Here is a 22,843-nt window from a genome sequence, read left to right on the forward strand (position 1 = left end):
TAGTAATAGTAATAGTAATAGTAATAGTAATAGTAATAGTAATAGTAATAGTAATAGTAATAGTAATAGTAATAGTAATAGTAATAGTAATAGTAATAGCTATTATAATAGTAATTGTTATACAATAGTAAATTAGTAAGAACTTAATATCTCGTAGCTTTTAAGTAGGTATAGCTTTAACTAAGCAGGAACTATTTAAAATGTTAAGTGTAGAAGAAAATAGAACTCGAAAATAACGTAATATAATAAACTAGAATAAATAGAAATTCAATATTAATAAAACTATTAAGACCTTCTTTTATTACTATAACATTAATATTTATAATCGTAACTTAAACTTCTTCTAACCTTAAGGTTAATTTCTTTTATATACGTTATCTTCTAATAAATATCTATAACTTTTTAATTATTATAAAACAGTATTTCTTATTAACAGTATATTATAAATAATAAGGTAGTTACTTAAGGTATTTTTAACCCTTAGTTAAGAAAATACTATTTTACTTCTTAGTAATATATCTAATAGCTTAGATTACTAGATATTAGATTAAGGTTTACTAGGTTTCTAACCTTATCTAAGAATAAGCTTCTTATTTACTTAATTAGTTTAACTTACAATCTTGTATTTCACTTAAAGTACTCCTAATAAATAGAATTTACTAAATTTAAAGTATTACTATTAAATTAAAAGAAACTATATACCTTTATTTTCTACTTATAAAAGTATTTCGTAATTATATTTAATATATCTAGAGTATTATAGTAAAAATATAGATTAATTCTTTTTACTATTTTAAACTAGGTAAACTTTTAGCCTAATTTTCTAGAACTTTTACCTGCGCTAATAAAATCTTTAAAGTAACTTAAAAATAAGTTTAAGTATCTAAAAGGATCTAGATAGAGTAATTAATAGGCTAATAAAAGATTTTAAATAAAGACCTTAAGGTTTTTAACACTCTTTTTATACTAGCGTATTATAAATAGCTAATCTTTATTTACTTTTCTTTTAATTAATTTACTAATATATTTTAAGTTACTAGTTCCTTATTGTTCTAAGTATTTCTATATAATATTCTACTAGCCTAACTTAAGTATTTCTCTATACTAAGAGTGTAAGGCCTTTAGAGCTCTAGTATTAAGTATCTATAGATTCTTAAAGCTTATACTCTAATAATTTTAATAACCTTTAAGTAAAATACTTATCTAGTATATATTATTAATTCTTAATTTAATAGTTTTATTATTAAAATTAATATACTCTTTTTTTAAAGTAAGTAATAAATAAATTAAGAACAAAGATAATATTTATAATACTAAAAATACTTTCCTAATAGAAATAAAATATTTAACTTAAACAAGACCTAATAGTATTTTTATCTATAACTAAAAATAACTTACCTTAAAGGTAGAGCCTCTATACCGAAACTATAGATATAAAAAGCTAGAATAATTAAGAAATAACTTAGAGGTAAAAGGTATCTTCCTTTTTAATAAATAAGAAGCTCCTTAATATACTTTTTAGATTAAGCCTCTTCTTTAATAACTTTTAAAATATAAAATATACCTTTTATTATTCTCTTTATAAAATCTTAAAAGTAAACTAATTATATTTTAGAAAGTAATTTTCTAGCTTAGTTTTTATTAAGATCTAACCTTTAAGTGTCTATAAATAGATTTTACTACTAGGTAGAGAATGTAATTTCTAATTTACTCTAGATAGTTATTAAGAGAAATAACTATAAAGTACTCTTATATTGTAAAAAACTATAAATTTAAGAAAAACACCTATAAATTATCTTATAGTAATAACTTCTAGAGTACTGTTCTACTTTATTAAAGCCTCTTAAACTAGAATAAATTATAGTAAAAAAATAATTCTTAGTACTTAATAATTTAAACTTTAAAAATACTTTAAGTAGTAAATTTATAGCTATACTTATAACTTAGTAAGAGAGTAGGTTAAAGATATTAATAAAGTATTAAAGTATACTTAATTACTTATATACCTTATAATTAGAACTTACAAACTTATTAGTACTCTTTAATCTATATTATAATAAATATTAATCTATTATAAACCTAATTAAATAGTTATTTAAATTAAGGTTGATATATATATTAGAAAGTTATAGCTAGTATAATACCTAGTCTTTATATAGTATAAGACTTACTTACAGTAATTAAACTTTAAGTATTATTTAAATAAATCTATTAATACACTTTTACTCTAAATAGATTAATTAGAATTCTAATTTAAGTAAACTTTCTTTAACCTTATAAGTAATAGAATAGATTATTATTTACAATTGTTTATTATACGTAAAAGCTTATATATCTTAAAATTATATAATTTAGTATAATAGAGTACTTAGGACTATTACTTAATAGTTTAAGTTTAAATTAGCTCTTAATATTATAAAGATAATTATTAGTATTGGAATAAAATTAAAACTAGATTATTTTTAAGAGCTTATATAAATAACTGCTATTTTAACTTAGTTTAATAAATATATCTACTTGTATACAACGTGTAAATAAGCGAAAAAAGTAGAATAAATCTAGGAATCCTTTTTCTTTATCTAGAAATTAAAATGTTTTCTAAGAATTTTATATAGTATTATAATTAATGTTAAAAGAAAAAGTTTAAAGATATTAATATACCTATAAATTTTACTTCTGAGATTATACTAGTTTCTATATACCTAATAAATCGAACACTGTATTTAAGGTTTTCTCTTAGTCTATACTGTCTAAGAGAGATCGCTAGCGTTAATTAAAAGGGACAGAGTCTTACGTTAGGCACAGTCTTTTGTTAAGTGCAAGGAGGAGAGGCGGGATATAGCCACCGCAGCGTAGTTTGAGGACTACACTACTATTATTGGACGATGCTGCAGCTCCCATGCGCGGATCTGCGTTGCCGCTGCCACGCACAAGGCTGAGATACTGAACCTTACTCCGGCACGACATAATCGTCCAACGCATCCTCCGAAAGTCACGCATACGCGACTCAACCCAACCCATCTATTTGGTATAAATGATCTCCATCTGACGCGATCATGTACTACAAACTCCGAATTGGGGAATTTCGTGCCCTTTCCGTCTCGCAATGCCACCCACTCGTGGTCAGGCTGGAGACTCTCGATTTAGGCACATCGCCTAGATATGCTGCCTTGTCTTACACTTGGGGAAGCGCTCCGTACAATAAGGGTAGACCAAAGGGTTCAACATATCAGATCGTGGTGAATGGTGTTACAAGGCCCGTGCAGCAAAATCTCCACGATGCACTCGACCACCTATCGTCCAAGATTCAGGACCTGGATATCCCGCTCTTTGTCGATGCTATCTGTATCAACCAAGCCGATATGCATGAAAGAGCTTCACAAGTGCGGCAAATGCGTGAGATTTACGAGAATGCCGAGTTGGTAGTGGGATGGTTAGGAGTTCCCTTTGACGACAAGGAGACTCAACTTGCTATTGAGCAGATGCAAAGATTCCAAAAAGTACTACAATGCCAGAATGCAGCAGAAGGCAACAATGTATTTGAAGTTCCTTTGGCTATTTCCCCGGAAGATGACATTCTATTTCCCGTTAAATCCAAAACGCCAACATACACAGCATGGATGGGAATAAACGAGATTTTCAACTCAAAGTACTGGCTACGCTCTTGGATCATGCAAGAGGCGACAGGTCCAGCAAGGACATGGTTCTATTGTGGGTCACACCGCTTTGACAAGATGCAACTATCAGCCACTGTCTATTTTGGTCATATCTATTCTGGACATGAAGGAGCAAACCTCGATTTTGTCCACAATATCGGCATGGGAGGCTCAGCAGCCCGACTAAGTGGATTTCGCGAACTTCATGGTTCATTTCCCAGCAATCGCTCAAGAACGACACGGCTCATCGACCTGTGTCAATTCTTTCGGAATACCAAAAGTACAGATCCGCGAGATAAGGTGTACGCCCCACGAAACCTGGCAACTGATTTGAATGCATCTGAGATGTCGCCTGACTACAGTCGCACTACGGAACAGGTTTACACAGATCTTGCAGAACTCTACTTGCGCAAAAACAACAATCTCGATGTCCTAGGCTTCGTGGTACACCCTGCACCAGACTCTGCGCAAATGCAAGGTGAATCGCAGAATGTCTGTGTGCCCTCTTGGGTGCCTGACTGGAGTAACAGAATCACTGTCATGCCTCTTGCGAAAACAATGGACAGCGCTTCTACCAATAGGGCTTATGATGCATGCAGCGGGTTACAAGGAAGTGCGCCTGTTGTGAATGGATCAAAACTTCTAGTACAGTGTTATCGTGTGGACGAAATCTCCCGCTTGTCATTGATCTGCGAACAAGTTAACGCTGAAATGTTGCGATCCTGGATGGTTGACACACTGGGAAATAATTACCCATATACTGGTGAGACCTACGAAGAAGCATTTTCGACCTCAGTCGTTGCTGATATACGATACGATCCATTGGGGAAATGTTACAGTCGTGGAGGGAGGATGATCTGGTCAAGCAAACAGCCACGAACACGGGAGGATCTTCTGCGTCTCGAGTCTTCGGATGTTCCTCTTAGCAATGTGTGTCTTGGTAGAAGGTTGGCTCACACTCTCAAGGGATTGATTGGTATCGTGCCAGCTGCTGCAGCTATAGGTGACATCATAACAGTAGTTTCACACAGCTCGGTCCCGCTTGTTCTAAGGCATGCCTCAAACAGCCATTACCGGCTAGTAGGCGAATGTTATATTCATGGCATCATGGATGGCAAGGCGATAGGGCAAGATGTTGAGTGGGAAGCGATAGTGTTACAATAATGCCTTCGGAGCTGCGATTCTTATTTAGAAGCTGTAATCTCAGTTTTCTGTTTATTTAAATAAGAACGGCAAAGGTGTCCGTGCTAGGGGACAATTACTTCTCCGCAATATAGAGCTTATCAACTGCAGTGTACATATCTTTCAGCCGCGGGTCGATCTACACGCTGCCGTTCTACTGCGTCTAGTGTACATGCTTTTTCGATACGTCTCTAGAACGCGGGGGCAACGCTCCAATTCGCGCGCAAATCAATTTCTGTTTGTACTCCATTAAGGTCCACAACCCTCTTCGAGCCTTTCAGGTTATTGAAATAGTCTATTCCACCCAATACACCGTTTGCGTCTACCTGCCACACTTCGTCTGCTACAAGGAACTTCCAGAACGTCAAAACCTCTCTCAAAGTGGCCAATGGTCTGGTCCGCATCCAAGGACACCACCCATTCTGATACGTGAATAACGTATCTCCGCCTTTCCCGTCGACGAATAGCACCGCATCGCCCCAATCCTTGTCCGGATAGAGATACAGTCCAGTTGTCCGCGCAAGCAGCACAGATCCACGGCCCCAGAAGTTGTCTACTCTCGGACTAACAGGCTTTGGCACCGTTGCAGCGCCAGGAAACAGAAGCACTGGAGCTAGATCACGGTCATGGTGGCACTGACGGAACGGACCATCGTCAGGTTTATTACCAATCGTGAGTTTCCGCTCGCAGTTGCTTGCTTCATTGGCATGTGACGCTTCGAATGACTGGGTCGTCCACGCCCTTACACCAGGAGCGATGTTCATTCCAGGTTTCTTCGGCGCACGCGCTTGGGCAAGAAACGCTCGTTCGAATGAATGGTTGGCCCACTGATCAACTACCGAGTTTTGGACTAGAGCGATGCTACTTTTCTCATGCTCATTCTCGCCAGCAGGCATTCTCTCTTCGATCGCGGTGATAAGTTCGTCCCATGCGTTCAGAGATTGTTGTAACTCCCATTCACCCCACTCTTGCATCGAGAGGTCTCTGTCTGACTTGATCTTCCCAGCGTCCCACATCAGAAGCCAACGCCTTAAGATTTCTGCAAGTGGGAACCATGAGTCTTCAGGGGGGAAGCCGAGAGATGGATCAATCCAGCATGCCACTTCGCGTTCTTGATCGAAGAAAAGTCCACCTTCATTTTCCATGGTTACTGAAACGTCTTGATAGAGAAGTATGAGCTCATCTTCGTATGCGGAAAATTGAGGCCATGCTTTGTACTGGAAGAAGGATCTGGAGCTGGGAGGTTGGCAGAAGGGCGTCAGAGCGGTGAAGTCTGCTTCTACAGGCCATGAGTTTATGATAGTGAGAAACATCCGGACATGAGCTGAGAGCCGAAATATCAATGGGTCATCTTCACTTTGCAGCCTTAGTACGTCTCGGGATGGCTGGAGTGATGGATTTGCTTGTACGGCACGTTGTACCAGTTGATTGTGCAAAGACGCGCATTCTATGGGGTCAAAGAGCTCAGTGTCGATATCGGACATGCCTGTGGAATAGACTGAAGAGGCAAAGGTAAACGTTGGCTCATAGTTGGAATGATTACAATGTCGGGTTGGCAACAGCTCGCTTACATAAGCGGTGGTAGACTCTGACGAACATTAGGAAAATAATTGGAAACAAGTGAAATCTTGAAATTCTCTTGGACTAATAAATCAAGATACTCGGATTCACATTTTCACACAGGTGCTTCATGGTGTATCATGTCACAAAGTTGACACGATAAGTTGTCCCTGGCAATATCGACACAATATACCATGCTAATCGACCAAAGTGAAAGTCAAAAACAGCATATGCTCCAAGATCTTCGACTAAACACAAAGCTAACACCACGGAGTACTGCAATTATCTACAGAGGTCATCGACCTACGACACACAAGATTATCGAGTTACTTTCCAGAGCTATTGTTTCTCAAACTATAATGACCTCGCTTAATAGAACAGTTCGTTCAGCCTTTGTACTGTGTTGTAATCAGCTATCACTCTTCGGCGTAGACTTACATGTCTCCTCATCGACGTATCTATTGCAGGTCAATCGTCCCTTCAAAGCTGATACCCCATGTGTATAAGAGATAACTGCCTTTATACACTAGCTTGGACTTGTGTCAAGTCCACTGACCGAGATTCTGTAGAAGACACACCTCGTGGCACTTGAACGATGCTTTGTAGAGTCTAATTCAGCAGTGCGTTAGGATAGTAAGACTGGAAATTGGCTTGTAGTAAGGGTTCTATCTCAATCTCCAGTAGCTCATCGACAAGAAACCAATAGAATGTAGATTGAGAAAGAACAGTCGAGAGGGTCGAAATAAAAAACATTACTTGATGTAGCGTTTGAGGGATTCTCGTTATGATTAGAGAGCCAATTTGTCAATACTGTGACGCAGTGAAGTCAAGGCGAGTGTGTAGTAGCTTGTGAACATTCTTCGTCTTATAGGAAACGTGTTAAGCAAACCTGATAACAACGCATCGATAGAGTAATCCCCATGCAGATTCCGACTTGCTATTACACTCTTTGAACGTACTCAACTACAACGCGATCGAGAGTCTATGCGGTCTATGCTACAACACCTTACCCATTACTGGACTGGATCTGCAAGTCCAGAATTCGATATTGACGTTCCCAACACCAAATATAAAACACGTGAAAGAAACGGATCTCACTGTCAGGTACAACGTTGGCGACAATAGTGGCCCGTGTTGATACAGTACCGATGTTGGATGTCTCAGTCTATTCAAAGGCTATGCTAGTGTCATCTTCGGTTGCTTCCGTACATGAGCGGTGAAGCTGGTGACTTTAACGACCTGCTTGATGTGATGGTTTTGGAGTCTCAAAACCCCAGTAAGTAAGCTGTAGGTTAAGATGGGTGAAAACGATTGTCAGACACTACTCGAACGAAGCGCGCAGAATCTCACGACATCACGCAAACAAAGAATGGTACTCAAGTGAACGTCGGTTGATTCGGTACTACCAATACATACTCCACAATGCAACTCTACATGCCGTCTTCTAGACAATCTCTACGCGTGCTGATATCTACACCTGGACAGACAAAAGAAACAAGACACATGAACGCCGTGCTGAATGCTTCGCTCGTAATCAAACATAGATGAAGGAGAGACATCATTGGGGAAAAATACATGGAATGATTAGGAAGATAATACATACAAGAATGGGAAGAAAGCGATGGAATGAGAAATGGATAGTATAAATGATATGATCGGGGTGGGTTCATGGTGGAACTGACAGCAAAGACGACAACGGAACCTCAGTAGGTAAAGGCCTCCTCCACAAAGTCAATACACCCTTCCGTTAACCAAGGTCGGACCGCCGCTCTGACTCCGTCTGAGAAACCTCCGCTACCGCAAACGGTGACGGCCATGGCACCCACGCGACTTCGCACCTCCTCCTCAATGAGTGTGTTGATGTTCGGCCGCCCCGCAAACATCTTCACTGTGTCACTTGAGCTCTCGACACGCCCTTTGGGTCGTGTGATGAAGAGTTTGATGCGCAGACATTGTTTGCGGCCGGGCATTCGCAGGACCTCGTCCATCCACGGACGAACCCACTCCAAGCAGTCAGAGTCGGGCACTGTCCAGATCAAGACGATTCGCTGGGTGGCCGTCGTACCACGATTGAAGCCATTGACGAGATGCTTGAGGTACATGACTTGGTGGGTGATACCGACACCGCCGGCAATCAGAACAAGACTGCCATACGAATCGAGTGAATGGTGGCCACCGTAGGGACCCTCGATAAAGCCCCAAGTGCTGAACTGTTCTGAGGGTGATGCACACGCCTTCTCGTACATCTTGCGCGTAAGACCTGTACGGGCACGGCAGATGAGGCTGATTTGCTTAGACTTCTGGGGTCCGCCGGGAGCAATGGGAATATCGCCTTCGAGAGTGGGCAGTGTCATTTCCTTTGAGTCGGCAGTGACGGGTGCTGCCCAAGCGACAGAAAATGGATGCGAGTGCAGCCCAGCGAGCTTCGGCATCCAGATGTGCACATGGCAGCCAGGGCGTGGGCTCCATTCACGAACCATATCGATGGTCACGCGCACAGCTTCTCCAGGCATGGCTTCGACGGTGATTTTGGAGCGCTGCTTGAGGCTGAAGCCGTAGTAGGCCATTGAGAGCAGGCGGAAGAACCACTCTGCTGCCCAGAAGAAAAAGATCAAATGCATCCAGGGGACCTGTGGCAGCATGTGCAGTTCGAGATGCTTGTACAGGCCGAGGAGCGCCAATATGACCATGACCCTGTGGATGCCGAGGAAGGTCTCGTAGAAAGCGTGGCGGAATGGCGACCATGCCTGGATGCCGATGAAGGTGAAGGCGATGGTGCTCACCATGCCCCAGCCGTAGGAGCCCTCGGTATGCAGAGCGTCGGCCACCGCGCTCCATCCAGCGCTCAGCGCAGTGTTGTACACCCATGCGATGGTGTGCACAATGGCCTCGGCAATGGTGATGCGGGCGGCCCAGCGGTGGAACAGGTTAAAGTCGTCGTACGAGACTTGCAGAAGCGGGATCAGAGGGTTGTTGCGGAGAGCGAAGAGGATAGTCGGGATTAGGTTGAGGGCGGCGAGAGTGCCAGAGCGGCCACGCAGCGCGGCAATGGTTTCCTTGTGGTCGAGCACTTTGTAAGGTAGTGCGACGCACCAAGCGATGTTCAGCGCGACGTAAACGACGAGCATGATGGTGTGCCAGCGGCCAGGCAGCGTTCCATTGTCGATAGCGCTGGAGATCTGGAACTGGGCATTGTGCTTCTTCTTCCATAACGGCGCGACCAGAACATGTCGGTTGAGCCAGGGCCACCAGCTCGTCCGGTTAGTCGCCCAGTACGCCTGGCGCGACGGGTTGCCCATGACGGTTAGATGGCGGTTGTGGCGCCACCACATGTTCGCGATACGCAGGCCAAAGAGGATAACACCCGTGGCGAGCAGCAGGTAGAGGAAGGTGTCGACCCAGATGAAGTTGCCGACCTGGTCAACCCCTGTCAGGCCATACGAGTACTTGAGGTCGTCGAACTCGGCGGCGTCCCAGCCCTCGAGGAAGTGTCGGGGTGTTAAAGCATTAGGGCTGGCGAAAGCAGGGGACTGGTCCACCCTCCGGGGGCGGAAGAGAGACGACATGATTGTGTGATATTGATCGTGAGTGTCGAGTGAGCAAGTAGGTATCGAAGTCGCCGTATAGGGTCGCCAAGGTGGCTAGTCCACAAAAGCAAAGTGAGCGGACAGGAGTACTAGTGACGTAGAAGGCTCGAGCGAGGATGATCGATAGACGCTATGTGCACGTCCTGGCGCCAACCAAACCTGTTGGGAGAGGGAGAGGATTATCGCGAGGTGCAGCGACAGTGTGTTTTAACTCGCGAGGCAGCAGAGACAGGCGATTTTGACAATGAGAGACAATGGCAAAGTTCTTGTCACCTATACATGACAATGTCGGGATCGGTGCTGGTGCGTGGTCGAGAAAGTAGGCGGTGTACGTGTACAATGAAGCGGAGCTGTTGTCGACGATGCGCAGCAGGTCGAGGGCAGTGAAGGGAACGAGTGTTCAAGCAAGGGCCAGAGGGAATGATGGCAAAAGTGAAGGGCAACAACGATATTCAAAGGCAGCAGTCAATCCAGGTCAGGCGATAGTAACGGTCCAGGTGCGGGTCCAGTGGAAGAGAAAAGGTGATTTGGGCGGGAGAAATGTCGCTGGATGCTGGAGTGATGGTGAGGGCAGTGTGTATGATGTTGTCTAAACGAAGGAACAACAATTGGACGAAAACGAAGGTGCCAGGGAAACGTGAGGTTGGAGGAAACGAAGTGGTAAAGGAGGGACCTCGCTGGTGTGGCGCGAGCAGCCGCATCACCCGGCCTGCACCAGATCGTGTGAAACAGGCGGCGGGCCACTCACGACGGCGTACCTGACAGCGCCGAAACAATCCGCAGCCGTGCTCAGCCCACCCCGGGTGGGCCTGGCCAATCGAATTAAATCGAATGTGCCGAGGGCGACGGCGTGCTCCTAGCGCCAACCGACTTATTCGCTGTGCTTGCTCGCGCGATGCGGTGTCGACGTCTGTTGGCGCCAGCTAGCCAGTCAGCGTCTGGGAGCCTCTCTCTGTACTCATACTCCCGACTCCCAGCTGGACGACGTCTCTAGTCGGAAGATCGATGCCCGTCTTCTGCACGTATCCAACACCGTATCGTATCGCGGCCCAGCGTGTAATCAAACTCCGTCCGTCTGAACACGGGCAATCCAGGGCCGCCTGCCAGCGTGTTCCAGACTGACTCCAGATGCGCTCTTCCCTCCAAAAGCAGACAGCCAAACGAGAAAACTCGCTCGTCATCCCCGCAGCGATCTCACTTTTTCGTCTCGTATCGCCAACGGTGCTCCATTGCCTAGCCCTGGGTCATCCGTCGCGCAGCCACGCTCCGTCCTAGCAAATCTCCACTATCTCTGCGCAATTGTTCTCCTACACTCTTTGCCGCCTGGTGGGTTGAGCATCGGGCCACGTGGAGTCACACCAAGGATTCCTTGACTCGGCCCCCGCTGCAGAAATCATGTCGCGACCGCCTGACAAAGAATCCCTCAGGGCCTCCAACCGCCCGCCTGGTAAAGACGTTGAGACATGGCGGCGTTGAAACACGACGCCGGTCACGACGAGGGCCATGTTGGTCATCCTTGGCGCCACACAAACCATGACCTAGCCGACGCCCGCCTGTCAGAGCGGCACAATAACCCACACACGAGCTATGGCTGACACGTGCAGTCCGGCCAAGGGTACATGTACCTGACAGTAGTCACCGAAATCCTTGACATGGACCAGACCACCGGCGAGCAGTGGGCAGTAAGCGACACTCGAGCTGTTCTCACATGCGAGCTCCGTGAGATCAAGAACTTGCAAACGGTAGTGTACAACCACTCTGGTGCTTTTCTCGAAGGTTTCTGGAACTACCCTTCCCTGTGTGATATAAAATGCGTATTGGTAATGCGAATAATAAGAAGCGACTGCATCATAGCAGTATTCTTATGCATTCAGTTCACCTCATGTCCGAGGTCCAGCGTCTTGGCCAAGACTGATTTATCCATCCAGAAAGGCTTCACCGACGCTCCGACTCCTTCACCACCTCATCCAGCTAGTGGCACTCCCCAGACAGCTAGTTCACAACATACAAGACCTCAATCTTATCGGCATGAAACACTGAACCCATCGCGAAGACCCCAACCCATGCCAGTCCAAAAAATGATATCCCTTCCTACCGTCGCGCTTGCGACCCAGCAAAATTCAGGCCGTTTAATGCATCCTTCGTCCATGAGTCGTTCGAGTCGCCCGAATCCCGGTTCGCAACTCTCAGACCTCCTCCACCGCCCCCGCCGCCATAGCCATAATCGCTATCCTGCGTCTGCCAGCGGCCATCGCCTTGCTGGTCATCAGCAGCTTCTTGGTCCTGGTAGCTATAGAAGGTCGGTTCCGGTGCATAGCCCCTCTCTTCCATAGGCCCCGCGCGTAGAATATTGGGCAGTGGAGCGCTTGGAGCGGCATACTGCTGCTGTGGCAAGTAGTTGAAATCCTGCGGCTGCACATACTCTGTCCCAACCCCGGGGTTATCATCAAAGACACCCGCTCTGTCGACGGGCAAGTAGTTCAATGGAGCATGCTCCTCTAAGTGCGGTGGAAACCTCATCCTTTCCTCTGTAGGCGTTATGTCGTTTCCGTTGTGAAATGGGCCTGGGCTCATGCCAGGGATCGATGGCTGATAACTCGCGTGTCCGAGCGAGTCAGCAGGGGCCGCCGCGAATTGCGACTGTGCCGCCAGTTCCTGGGCGTTCATCTGCATTTGCAGATGGTTCATCTGGGCGGTCATGCCAAGTGTGCTACCAGCACCGTGCAGAGAGGGGCTCTTCATGCTGCCTGGGCCGCCGATGCTGTTTCGCATGAATGTACTGGTGCTTGCACGACCCACTGGCTCTTCTGTGATTTGATTGTCCGCGCCATTGGGGTCACGAATGCTGTATTGCGCGATTGTACGCATCTTGCGTGTCACCCACCCAGCGAGGATCTTGCCACGCTGCTTCTCGCCCAGGCGTGAGCGGTGGAAGTCGCCCTTGATGACAAAGGCAACAATGTCGATCACGAGTTGATGCTCGTTTAGAACTGCATTGACGATGACTGGAACCATGGAGGCGAGAAAGTTGCGGCGGAAAATCTCCACAACCACGACTACCAAGCCACCAGCTTGGAAAACAGCACTGTGCACGGTGTCAGCAATTGCATAACCTAGTTGGGTCAGGACTTGGACATACCAGCCTCCGGGCAGAATGTTCCGATGGCAACGTTCCACAGACTGCTCGATATCCATGGAGAAGTGGTTCAGCCCGTTGACTTCAAACGTGTCTCCGATGCTGCCAAGTACAAAGAGCACCTGCATATCGACAGACGCGCCGTTGGGCCCAATGGGTCGAGTGACGTTGTGTAGGAAGCCAAGGTCTCCAGTACGAACATATCTTACATTCGGATCTCCGTCAACAGTCCTGCCGTTGAACCGCTCCGCGTCAAGTCGTTCTTTCGAGCCGTAAAAACTGTGCGCATTTGCTTCAGACTGTACCCAGATCTCTCCGTACTCGCCGACCAGACATAGCTGGTTCGTTTCGGGATTGACAATGGCTATCTGTGTACTGACTGGAACCATACCAGAGTCTTGGACTAACAGACTGTTTGGCTCCAGATCCGGGTCTACTGGGAGGATAAGGCCTCGTCTCAGAGCGTTAACGTCGAGATGCAGTTCAATTGGCTCAATGCACATGTACGACCTTGACGCTACCATGGGATTTAGAACGTGTGAGTAGACAGTATTGATCGCCGTTTTATCAAGGCTGGCTGGCTGGAAGTGCATGCGAACTCTCTGATCTAAAAAGGTGTAAGTATCTGCCAGTACATTTCGCGTGACTATACGTACAAACATCAACACGCGGACGGCCATCGGTCGCAATCATGAGGTTCTTCAGCTCATGAAGTGGCATCGTCTTGCCGGCACCACGTGCAATAGCGTGGTCCAGCATTTGGCTGGTTGCATACGCATCCTTGATCTTGTACCTTGCCAGGGTCTGGAAAAGAATGTTGGGATTTTGCGCAAAATCAACGGGCGACACTAGATAAGTAGGAGCGGCAAGAAACACCCCCATGACGCATGTGTGGACAAATCCGAGCCCGATTGTGCTTCGGACACATCCGAGGACCGGTCGTGTGCTCGTCATCTGACAAGTCTCCTTCTGCACCTTACAAAGCGCCATGATTTGGCTGTGACCCAGTTGCACAGCAATCCGTCGCTGGTCCGGTGTCCAGTATGTCCACACCAAGACGGGAAAGCCCGCTTGTACCCAAGCAGGTCGTATGGTCAGCTTGAGATCACGACAACCGCTTGATTGCTTGGGTGGCTTGGTAGTATTGTATGTAGCCGGCACAGTGATTTTGAGAATGGCTGCCGACTGCTTGATGTGCTGGGACACTTGCTTGACCTTCAACATATGATCCACGTCTGCATTGACTAGGATGGCCTTGACTTTGAAGTCTGACAGGATGTGGAGCAATGCAGGCGCATCTTCGTTCAGCCGGTTCTGATCGATGGGCGCCATGGGGATTGCGACAGCTCCCAGAACGAAACAGGCGTGGATCGCATACACAAACTCCTCGGAGTGCGTGTACATCAGCAGTAGATGATCGCCAGCCTGTATCTTGACCTTATTCTTGAGATACATCGCCACACCCGCAACTTTTTGATCAAACTTTTTCCAGTTGACGCCTTTTCCCTCTTTGCCTCTGCCGTCGACGGTGCAGTACGCAAGTTCGTCGGGCTGTCGTGACACTCGCCACTGCATCAAATCATGAATATTGGAGAATTTGTTTAGCGGTGTCGAAGTACGATCGTCAATGACAACCTCTCGGTGGTCAACTCCAGAGTATTGCTTGTCTTGGAGCATCAGGTAGTTTTGACGCGCCATGGATGCGTCGTACGACCACATGCCTCCCGCAGGGTCATCGCCAAGAGCAATGTTTTGGACAGACCGTTCGATTCCAAACTTGACATGGACGCAAGGTAGAGAGCCATTGTCAAATTCTCGTCGGCACAGCATGTTTCCAATCTCCCGTCGGCCGTTCTTAATAATGCGCGGGAGAGTATTGGGCGCAGTGATCATCACACAGTACACTCGCAGATGGTGTTCCTGGTACAGCACCTCCATGCATCGTTCTGACAACGAGTCTAGGAAGGGGATGTCGAGCTGTTGTGGCGGGCCACCTGGATTTGTAGGGGCAGTCGATGCCGCCTGCGTCTCAATAAGTATGATCGGCAGATACTCACCGTTTACATGCGAGTCAAAAGCCGAGCTGCGTCGTATTAGATTAAATCTTCTCACGGGTTGGATAGACTCACCAATCATAGATCTTAGGGACCGACTTCATGATACTAGTGACGAGATGCTGTACGAAAAAGTATCGATGTTCGGCCTCTAGCACACCATGCTCAACCCATTCTACCCGTTGTCGAATGCGGTCTTCATACAATCCCAAGACGAAGATCTTGCCTTGTACAACGCAGCCGAGGAGTCCGGTACGAAGAAACTCCAGCTCGAGTAGCTGCGGGGTTGGGCTCCCCTCGACGAAACGATACGGGCGAGCGTGGAAGATCGACTCGGTATGCTTCTGCAGTTGCCAGAACCCACCAGAAAGCGACGGCGAGTCTACCCATATCTCGCCTATGGAATAGGGGGAGCATAGCAGATTGGTCTCAGGGTCTACCACAGCAAGCGTTGCATCCGGGATAGGATATCCAAAAGCGCCGACTCTCATAGTGCCTGGCTCGTTGGCACGTTTGCTTGCTTCCTCCCCTATGGCAAGCACCACTGCTTCGTTCATCTTCAACGCTTCTTTATCCAACAGAATCTCCGTCAGCTCGTTGCGCCCCTTCTTTTGCTTGTTCTTTTTCGTATTTGCAGCTCCACCGCCTCCGATGAGACTAGAGTAGCCGTTGGGTGCACCTGATTCTTCGATCTTCTTGTCTTCGTCGTACGGATCCTCCTCCTCTATGCTCAATGGGCAACCCATGCGCTCTTCGCCGCCGAGCCAATCACGCACGGATATGATCATACCGCCGTGTTCGGGTAGACATAGCATGGGCGCGATGAGCTCCCGCGCTCTGGGATTCCTCATTGGTCGAAACCACCTGTCTCCAAGAATTTCGTGAAACTCGCAATCGACCGTAAGTGTGTCGATGAAGCAAATCTTGACCGGGGCAAAGTTGGGCTCCGTATTCTTTTTGTAGTTCCTCGTAGCCAGCGGATCCTGTTGATAGTTATAAGCAGCGCGCTTCAAGCCCGGATAGTCTGAGACCATGATAGTCGTCTTATATTTAGTAATGAGATGTGCGTATAAGCCTGGCGTCTCCATGGTAGCTGATTCTAACCAGACTGTCGTGTGCCCACCATAGACTGAAAACAATACACTGAGGATGAGGCCCGCACTCTCGCGTGGATCGAGATAGCTGAGAATTACTTCAGTGGGTGATGACCGGGGAGGAGGCGCGATGAATTTTCCATTCTTATCTCGCAGCGTTGAGCTGAATGTGTCTGCGTTGTCGTGCCCAGTGGGTATCGTCGTGACCATGGCGCTGATGCAGGCCATCTGGTGCATGATGGTTCGGTGGCTGAGCACGACACCCCGCAGGTCGCCGGTTGGAGCGCGCGAAAACTCAATATAGGCGACTTCAGGGACCTGCAGGGCTGGTGTGTCATCTTGCTTCTTCGGGTGATGGCTCCCAAACTCGTTCGTCTTCCACCACTCCACGCCGCTGGGCCACTTGAGTCTGTTCTGGCTGATGTCGCGGTGAAACGTCTTGAGGTTGTTGTCCGTCGTCAGGGCCAGGTGGGCTTGGGTGGTGGTAAGGAGAAGGGTGAGTTTCTGGTAGTCGTCGACGCTGTTGATGGGGACTGCGACAACGCCCGCGATGAAGCAGCCCAGCAGCGCAACGACAAACTCGATGACTTCGACGTCGCGGTACACCAGCGCCACGCGATCCCCGCGGTACAGGTTGCTCTTGTCGCGTATGACCTTGGCGACCTTTTCGGCCCGGCTCGCCACCTTGTCCCAGGTGATGGACGCCGTCTCCTTGCCCTTTGCGTCGAGGACCCAGAAGGCCGTCTGCCGTGGCTGGGCGCGCCCGCGATGACGCAGCACAGCGCCGATGTTGTCGAACTTTGACATTTGAACGTTCGTATTGTGCCCGTCGTAGACGTCGAAGGGGAGGTCGCGCGGCTCGAGGGGGAGCTGTGTCTCGACGACGCCCGCGGGCAGATCGGCAGGATGCATCATGGGGGGAGGGATAGCTGCCGTGGGCGAGAAGGCGTCGCCCACCGAGTAGCGACTCGGCCCGCCGTACGAGTCGCGCTGGTCCTGCATCTGCTGGCCGGTGAAGTCGGAGAAGTAGCCCTGGTGGACGTCCAGCATGGTGCTTCTCCGGCTGGCCTCCCCGGGCGTGCCGTAGCCGTCGTAGCCCGGCTGGGTGTCGGGGTTGAAGGCGAAGTTGGAGTCCATCATGGTGCCTTCGCGCGAGTACGAGTAGCTCTCGGGCGTCTGGGGGCGGGTCAGGAACGTCTCGCTGTTCCGCGACGGCGGCTGCTGCTGTAGCAGGGAGCTGGTCCGGATGCCCAGCTGCTTCTCCTGGAAGCGCCCGACCTGGCTGGGCGGGTAGGCCATGTACTGCTGGGCGCTCCCCATGGTGCTGGTGCCCGCCGGCGAGGCTGCGTAGGGCGCGCTGGCCATGGTGCTGGTGCCTGGCAGCGCTTCGGCGTAGGGCGCGGGTGCCGCTGCGGGCGCGCCCGGGTCGCCATAGTACGAGTCGGGCCGTGGGAGGTCGAGCGTGGGCGGGGCGGCGGCCGACGAGAGGGCGGCGAAGGATGCGTGGCGGTCGGCGGCGCCGTCGTGCTCGGTGTCGGCGGAGGCCCTGGGCTGCACGTCGTTCTGCAGCTGGGCCGAGTACTCGGGGCCCAGGAACTGCGACAGCAGCAGCGTCCGGCGCTTTTCGTACCTGTCGGCTTGGTCAGCGGGGCGCTGCGGGACGCCAGCGGGCAGGCGCGACGGACCCCTTGTGCGTGATGTCGCCCTCTTCCAGCTCGTGGTCCAGTGCCTGGAGCCGCGTCTGCAGCTCCTGGTTCAGGTCGGCCATGGCGGAGGCACTGGGGCGGGCGGCGGTGGTTGCGGAGCGTGGCAGGGTCAGGTGGCGGCTGGTCGCGACATATCAGACGCGGCGGCACGGGGAGCTGGGGCGGCGCTCAGCAGCGACTGCGCGGGTGAGGGCTGCGAGGAATTGCTGGATGCGCTGCGTCGTGATTCGTGAAGGCTGCGCGCCTGGTGGGAGCAACATGACGCAGCACACGTGCGCCCTGCTGCCAGGAGCCGCTACTCCCAACCGGGGCTGGCGGGCCCTCTGTTGCGCCTGCCGATATAGCCTCGGCTGGAGCCAGACGCGTTGGCGTGAAGGGAGCGTCAGATGCAACCCGGCCGACGCATATATCAGCGACAGGCCGGCTGCACCTCCATCGCTGGCACTCCCTCGCAGATCCATACATACCGCACTCATGTCGACCCTCCTACGCCCTCCCCCCGGCCGCTCGTCGCAGGCGCCCATTGAGAACCTGCTCGAGCTCACCCAGCTCAGCGACATCGACCCGGACCTCTTCACCAACACGCGCCCGCTGTGGACTCCCCCAGGCGCGCGCGGCATCTTTGGCGGCGCTGCCATCGCGCAGACGCTGAGTGCCGCCCAGAAAACCGTGCCCAGGGACTTCACCGTCCACTCGATGCACTGCTACTTTGTGCTCGCCGGCAGCGCAGACATACCCATCATCTACCATGTCGAGAGAGTCCGCTCAGGCAAGTCCTTCGCGACGAGAACCGTCCAGGCGCGCCAACGGGGTAAGGTCATCTTCACAACGACCATGAGCTTTGTGCGGCAGAACAGTGCGGGGGACAAGCTTGTCGAGCACGCATATCCCATGCCCGACGTGCCTGGCCCTGTCGAGGACATGGACGATCTGGACGTGAGCGGTGGCACCCAAGGCCCCTTCCAGAGCCAGAGGCTGGACATTGAGAACAGTGAGTATTGTCTTGACTGCAACCAGTACCCCAAGCTAACCATCCGTCAGACGACTCGGAACACGCCCACGTCAAGAAGTGCAGGCAATGGGTCAAAGCTCGCGGTATCATCTCTCCTGAAGGCGGACACGAGGCGCATCTCTCCGCCATCGCCTACATGTCAGACAGCTACTTTGTGGGCACCGTCGCGCGAGTGCACAAGCTATGGCGCTACTCCACACTGCGCGAAAGCAAACACAAGTCCACCATTGATGAAGACGTCCTCAAGAAACTCCTCGCCATGGACGACGTCGAGCTGAAACGTCTCAACATCGTCGACGAGGCAGACCTCGACCGTATACGCCGCCTGAAGAACGGCGAGACCGCCGTCGAGGACCCCATACCAGAAATTGGCATGATGGTCAGTCTGGACCATACCATTTACTTCCACAACCCACGCACTTTCAGGGCAGACGAGTGGATATTCACCGAGATGGAGACGCCCTGGGCTGGTGATGGCCGTGGAGTCGTTCACCAAAGGATGTACACGCAGGATGGCGTCCTGATCGCAACCTGCGTCCAAGAGGTAAGTCGCATATGCATGTCCTTGGAGTTGCCATGGAACTGACCTTGTACAGGGCGTTGTGCGTTTGCGCCAGACAGAGAGTAAGCTGTAGGGCAGGTGCATGCTTTCTCGTCACTATTTTCGTCTAACTTTGTGAAGCGGCCTTTCCAGACTCGCTTGTAGCGAGAAGATTGTTTCAATATCCTAGTTCTTTAGATACCCTGTTGTGCCCAACGCATATTTTTAGACCAAGACTGAACTAGTATAACTTATCGTAGCCCATCCATGAGAAGCCCTGGATGCTTCCGCTGTGTTGGCACTTATAGTAGTCGAATGCGCCAAAATAACTAATCGTAACTCGTCAAAATCTACGTTGTCTCTCGATCGAGTGTGAAAGCAACAATCAAATTATCAATCCGTTCGCGCAAACCTGCGACAAGATCTTAGGAATATACAGGGTATGTTGAGCATAAACATGCAGGAATGTAGGTCACACGTAATATTACGCTCAACTCGTCTGTAGTTGTCTTGCTGCAGCAATCTCTTGCTGCATCTTGGTTTATGCTTAGATATCCAATCAAGAAACTGTGTGGGACATGTGAATAACGCGTTCGCAGATAGCGAATGTCTAATGTTTTGCTTGAATGGATTGCCCATGATTATGCTGCGTTCTTTCCAACTTAACAACTCAATCAGATTACACCTTCGTGTTTATCAATCTTAGTTCCGGCTTGTACACTTAACCGAGAACTTGTGTTGGTTATTCTCTGAGGGTCCGTGCTGAAGCATGCCAGGCTCAAACAGTCACTCAGACATGTTCTCTACCACCCACAACACAACGAAATGTCCATAATCTAACCGCACTTGACCGATCGCATGCACTAGGCATGAACAATAAACAAGCAGCATGTCTCAACTGCCGCAAAAGCAAGATCAAGTGTCGCCGCGATGAGGGGGCGGCCATCTGTGAGAGATGTGGAAATGTGGGTGTCGAGTGTGTGATTCCCGAGTTCCACATTGGGTATGAGAAAAACGCTCTGTTCAACACGAGACTTGCTAACGCCGGTTAGGCGGCAGAAGGGCGTGAAGAAGTGAGTTTCTTGCGGGCAATGTCTGCACTCGACTCATGCATCTCGTAGCAAACGCTCGGGTCTCGAGAAGGCCATATATCAAGTGGAAGAAGCCATCAAGAAACGGAGATTGGACGACGCGGCGAGTCAAAGCACCCTCGATCATCTCCAGAAGCTCCTTCGTGAAGATCAGGGACAAGAAGGTATACACAGCACATCCTCCGCGTCGTCTTTCGGTGTATTTGGGTCGGCTTTGAACTTCCTCTGGTAACAATTTGACATCAGATGATAGTCCCCCCAAAAGTAATGACTTCGCGACACCATTCAGCCATGTTCACAACCCTACTGAAAGAGATGCCGTTGGACCGGTGCACGATGAGCAACTTGCACTCGAGGGTGTTGAGAATCCTCTCCAACTTCTCGCCCGCGCGTCGGACCTTCGGATGGCATCTCCACAGTCTTTCGAAAACAGCGCTTCGACACCTGGTCAGGATGGAAGTGTCCAGAGTGAATATCTCGACGTTCATGGATTCTTCCTACCGATGAAAGCAAAACTGGATCAAGGTCCCGGTATGGATCCTATTGATATCGGGTTGGTAACTTTAGAAGAGGCGAAGATGTTGTTAGCCTAGTATGTATTCTTACATGACGTTTGTGCATGACTGATGTTGATAGTTTCCACACCAATCTGGCACATACCCGTTGGGGACTGGATCCCCTCGTGCACACACTACCTTTTGTCCGTAGCCGTTCGTCCTTCTTGTTCACTACTCTCCTAGCAGTAACAACAGTCTTTGTTCCTGGTGCTGCTTCGCTGTCGAAGAGGCTGCTCCTGCACCGTAGATTCCTGACCGAGCAAATCCTCCTTCAGAGATGCAGATCTGTTGAGATCGTATTGGCTTTTATGATCAGTATTCCGTGGATGCCCGCGGGTACACATGCAAGCGAGGACGACACATGCACATACCTTACGGCCGCATTGTCTAGAGCGATGGATCTTTCGCTGCACAAAATCATAACGCCGTCCTCGTCTTTCCGCCTGGATGTGATGAGACCACTGCCACAGGCTGATTGTATTGACGCAAAGAAAGCCTTGACCATGGACGGTTTCGAAGATGTCGATGTGGACTCCGAATGGGGTCAAAGACTGCTTCGCAGGAGGGAAAGAGTCTGGATCTCGTTGTTCGTCCTAGAGCGCGGCGTATGCCTAGCTCGAGGACGAAGTTACTGTGTTCCGAAATCTTCGTTGATTCAGCGCTGTGACGAATGGCATCACCACCAATACTCCGATGTCCAAGATGGCCCGCTCATATCGATGGCAGTCCTCCGGAGAGATCTCGACGATCTGTTCTCCACCGTTCGATTGCGATGTGACAGCCACCACCCCGCCGATGTGGGTGAAAAGGTGGCTCAGGATATTGATAGTGCGATTGACAGCTTCTTCAAATCATGGTTTCAAACATGGACGTCAGTCATTGGCGACCGTGAACACAAGACACTACCACCCTACGTCGAGACTCTCGTCATCCACACTCGGCTCTCCGCATATTGCATGCTTCTTAATCACCCAAGCGCACCGCCAGAGGTGAAGCGCTCGTTCCGAGCGTCAGCTCTGTCCTCCGCGCTGAACGTGATGCGAGTCACTATTCAGGGCGAATCTCGCTTGAAGTCGATGCCAAACAACACAGTCACTATGATCTGCTTTGCAGCGAGTATTGCCTTGGCCTTGAGTACTCCAGTGCCCGGCAAAAGCGGTCATCGAAATCTGGCGCCCAGCGTCCGCAACCTAATTGAGGAAACGGCCACGGTTCTGGAACGCATAGGTAGTACACCAAGTCACCGAGATGGCGCCTCTGTCATCTATGGCCGGTTCTTGCGTGTATTGATCAAACAGGCGCCTAACCTCGGTCGCCCTCACCAAGTTGATGGTCCGGGTCTCCCACAGGCGCTACCGCGACAGTTGGAACACTACCCACCATCTCCATTGGCAGGGTCTGAGCGTAACTTCAACCTACAAGGAAGATCTGCGTTGGATTGGACAGAACCACTGCTGTTCTCTGCCATGTCCTACAACGAAGTGAACGAGACTGTCACGAACTCGGACTTTTTCACGACTGCCCTGCTGGGCTTGCCGTGGGAGGATGATACTCCACTCTTGTGGGCAGACGGCATGAACTTGCCAGACTTCAACTTCCCTTGATATTGCATCTTGATGCTAAAATGCTCAACTCGACAACGGTCGATAGGTAGTGGAGGTGCCATG

General features: G+C 49.3%; 7 protein-coding genes across 7 annotated transcripts; 4 read left to right on the forward strand and 3 right to left on the reverse strand.

Annotated features, from left to right (window-relative positions):
- Positions 1-3,152: 3,152 nt before the first annotated feature.
- Positions 3,153-3,440, forward strand: P153DRAFT_255274 (heterokaryon incompatibility; the record flags this gene model as incomplete). The annotated part of the gene is made up of 1 exon (XM_033662767.1): positions 3,153-3,440. A coding segment is annotated over one exon (288 nt), but the record flags the coding sequence as incomplete, so codon positions are not given.
- Positions 3,441-4,001: 561 nt separating this feature from the next.
- On the forward strand, positions 4,002-4,514 carry P153DRAFT_255487 (uncharacterized protein; the record flags this gene model as incomplete). The annotated part of the gene is made up of 2 exons (XM_033662771.1): positions 4,002-4,134; positions 4,267-4,514. Coding segments are annotated over 2 exons (381 nt in total), but the record flags the coding sequence as incomplete, so codon positions are not given.
- Positions 4,515-5,029: 515 nt separating this feature from the next.
- Positions 5,030-6,437, reverse strand: P153DRAFT_434934 (uncharacterized protein; the record flags this gene model as incomplete). The annotated part of the gene is made up of 2 exons (XM_033673117.1): positions 5,030-6,336; positions 6,410-6,437. 2 exons carry the CDS (start codon positions 6,435-6,437, stop codon positions 5,030-5,032), a joined length of 1,335 nt encoding a protein of 444 aa, XP_033519082.1.
- Positions 6,438-8,101: 1,664 nt separating this feature from the next.
- Positions 8,102-9,964, reverse strand: P153DRAFT_379309 (uncharacterized protein; the record flags this gene model as incomplete). The annotated part of the gene is made up of 1 exon (XM_033669856.1): positions 8,102-9,964. One exon carries the CDS (start codon positions 9,962-9,964, stop codon positions 8,102-8,104), a length of 1,863 nt encoding a protein of 620 aa, XP_033519083.1.
- A 1,650-nt stretch (positions 9,965-11,614) lies between these two features.
- Positions 11,615-18,230, reverse strand: P153DRAFT_370605 (acetyl-CoA synthetase-like protein). The gene is made up of 4 exons (XM_033669077.1): positions 17,955-18,230; positions 15,251-17,899; positions 13,778-15,204; positions 11,615-13,728 (listed from the first exon to the last, which is right to left on the reverse strand). The coding sequence occupies exons 1-4, from the start codon at positions 18,035-18,037 to the stop codon at positions 12,077-12,079; spliced, it is 5,811 nt and encodes a 1,936-aa protein (XP_033519084.1). The 5' UTR covers positions 18,038-18,230; the 3' UTR covers positions 11,615-12,076.
- Positions 18,231-18,330: 100 nt separating this feature from the next.
- On the forward strand, positions 18,331-19,880 carry P153DRAFT_326001 (Thioesterase/thiol ester dehydrase-isomerase). The gene is made up of 3 exons (XM_033665286.1): positions 18,331-18,966; positions 19,017-19,531; positions 19,584-19,880. Exons 1-3 carry the CDS (start codon positions 18,450-18,452, stop codon positions 19,620-19,622), a joined length of 1,071 nt encoding a protein of 356 aa, XP_033519085.1. The 5' UTR covers positions 18,331-18,449; the 3' UTR covers positions 19,623-19,880.
- Positions 19,881-20,397: 517 nt separating this feature from the next.
- P153DRAFT_301234 (uncharacterized protein) lies at positions 20,398-22,780 on the forward strand (the record flags this gene model as incomplete). The annotated part of the gene is made up of 5 exons (XM_033664373.1): positions 20,398-20,531; positions 20,581-20,601; positions 20,650-20,816; positions 20,866-21,211; positions 21,256-22,780. 5 exons carry the CDS (start codon positions 20,398-20,400, stop codon positions 22,778-22,780), a joined length of 2,193 nt encoding a protein of 730 aa, XP_033519086.1.
- Positions 22,781-22,843: the final 63 nt, after the last annotated feature.

This window comes from Dothidotthia symphoricarpi, assembly GCF_010015815.1.
Source record: "Dothidotthia symphoricarpi CBS 119687 unplaced genomic scaffold P153scaffold_22, whole genome shotgun sequence".
Taxonomy (NCBI): domain Eukaryota; kingdom Fungi; phylum Ascomycota; class Dothideomycetes; order Pleosporales; family Dothidotthiaceae; genus Dothidotthia; species Dothidotthia symphoricarpi.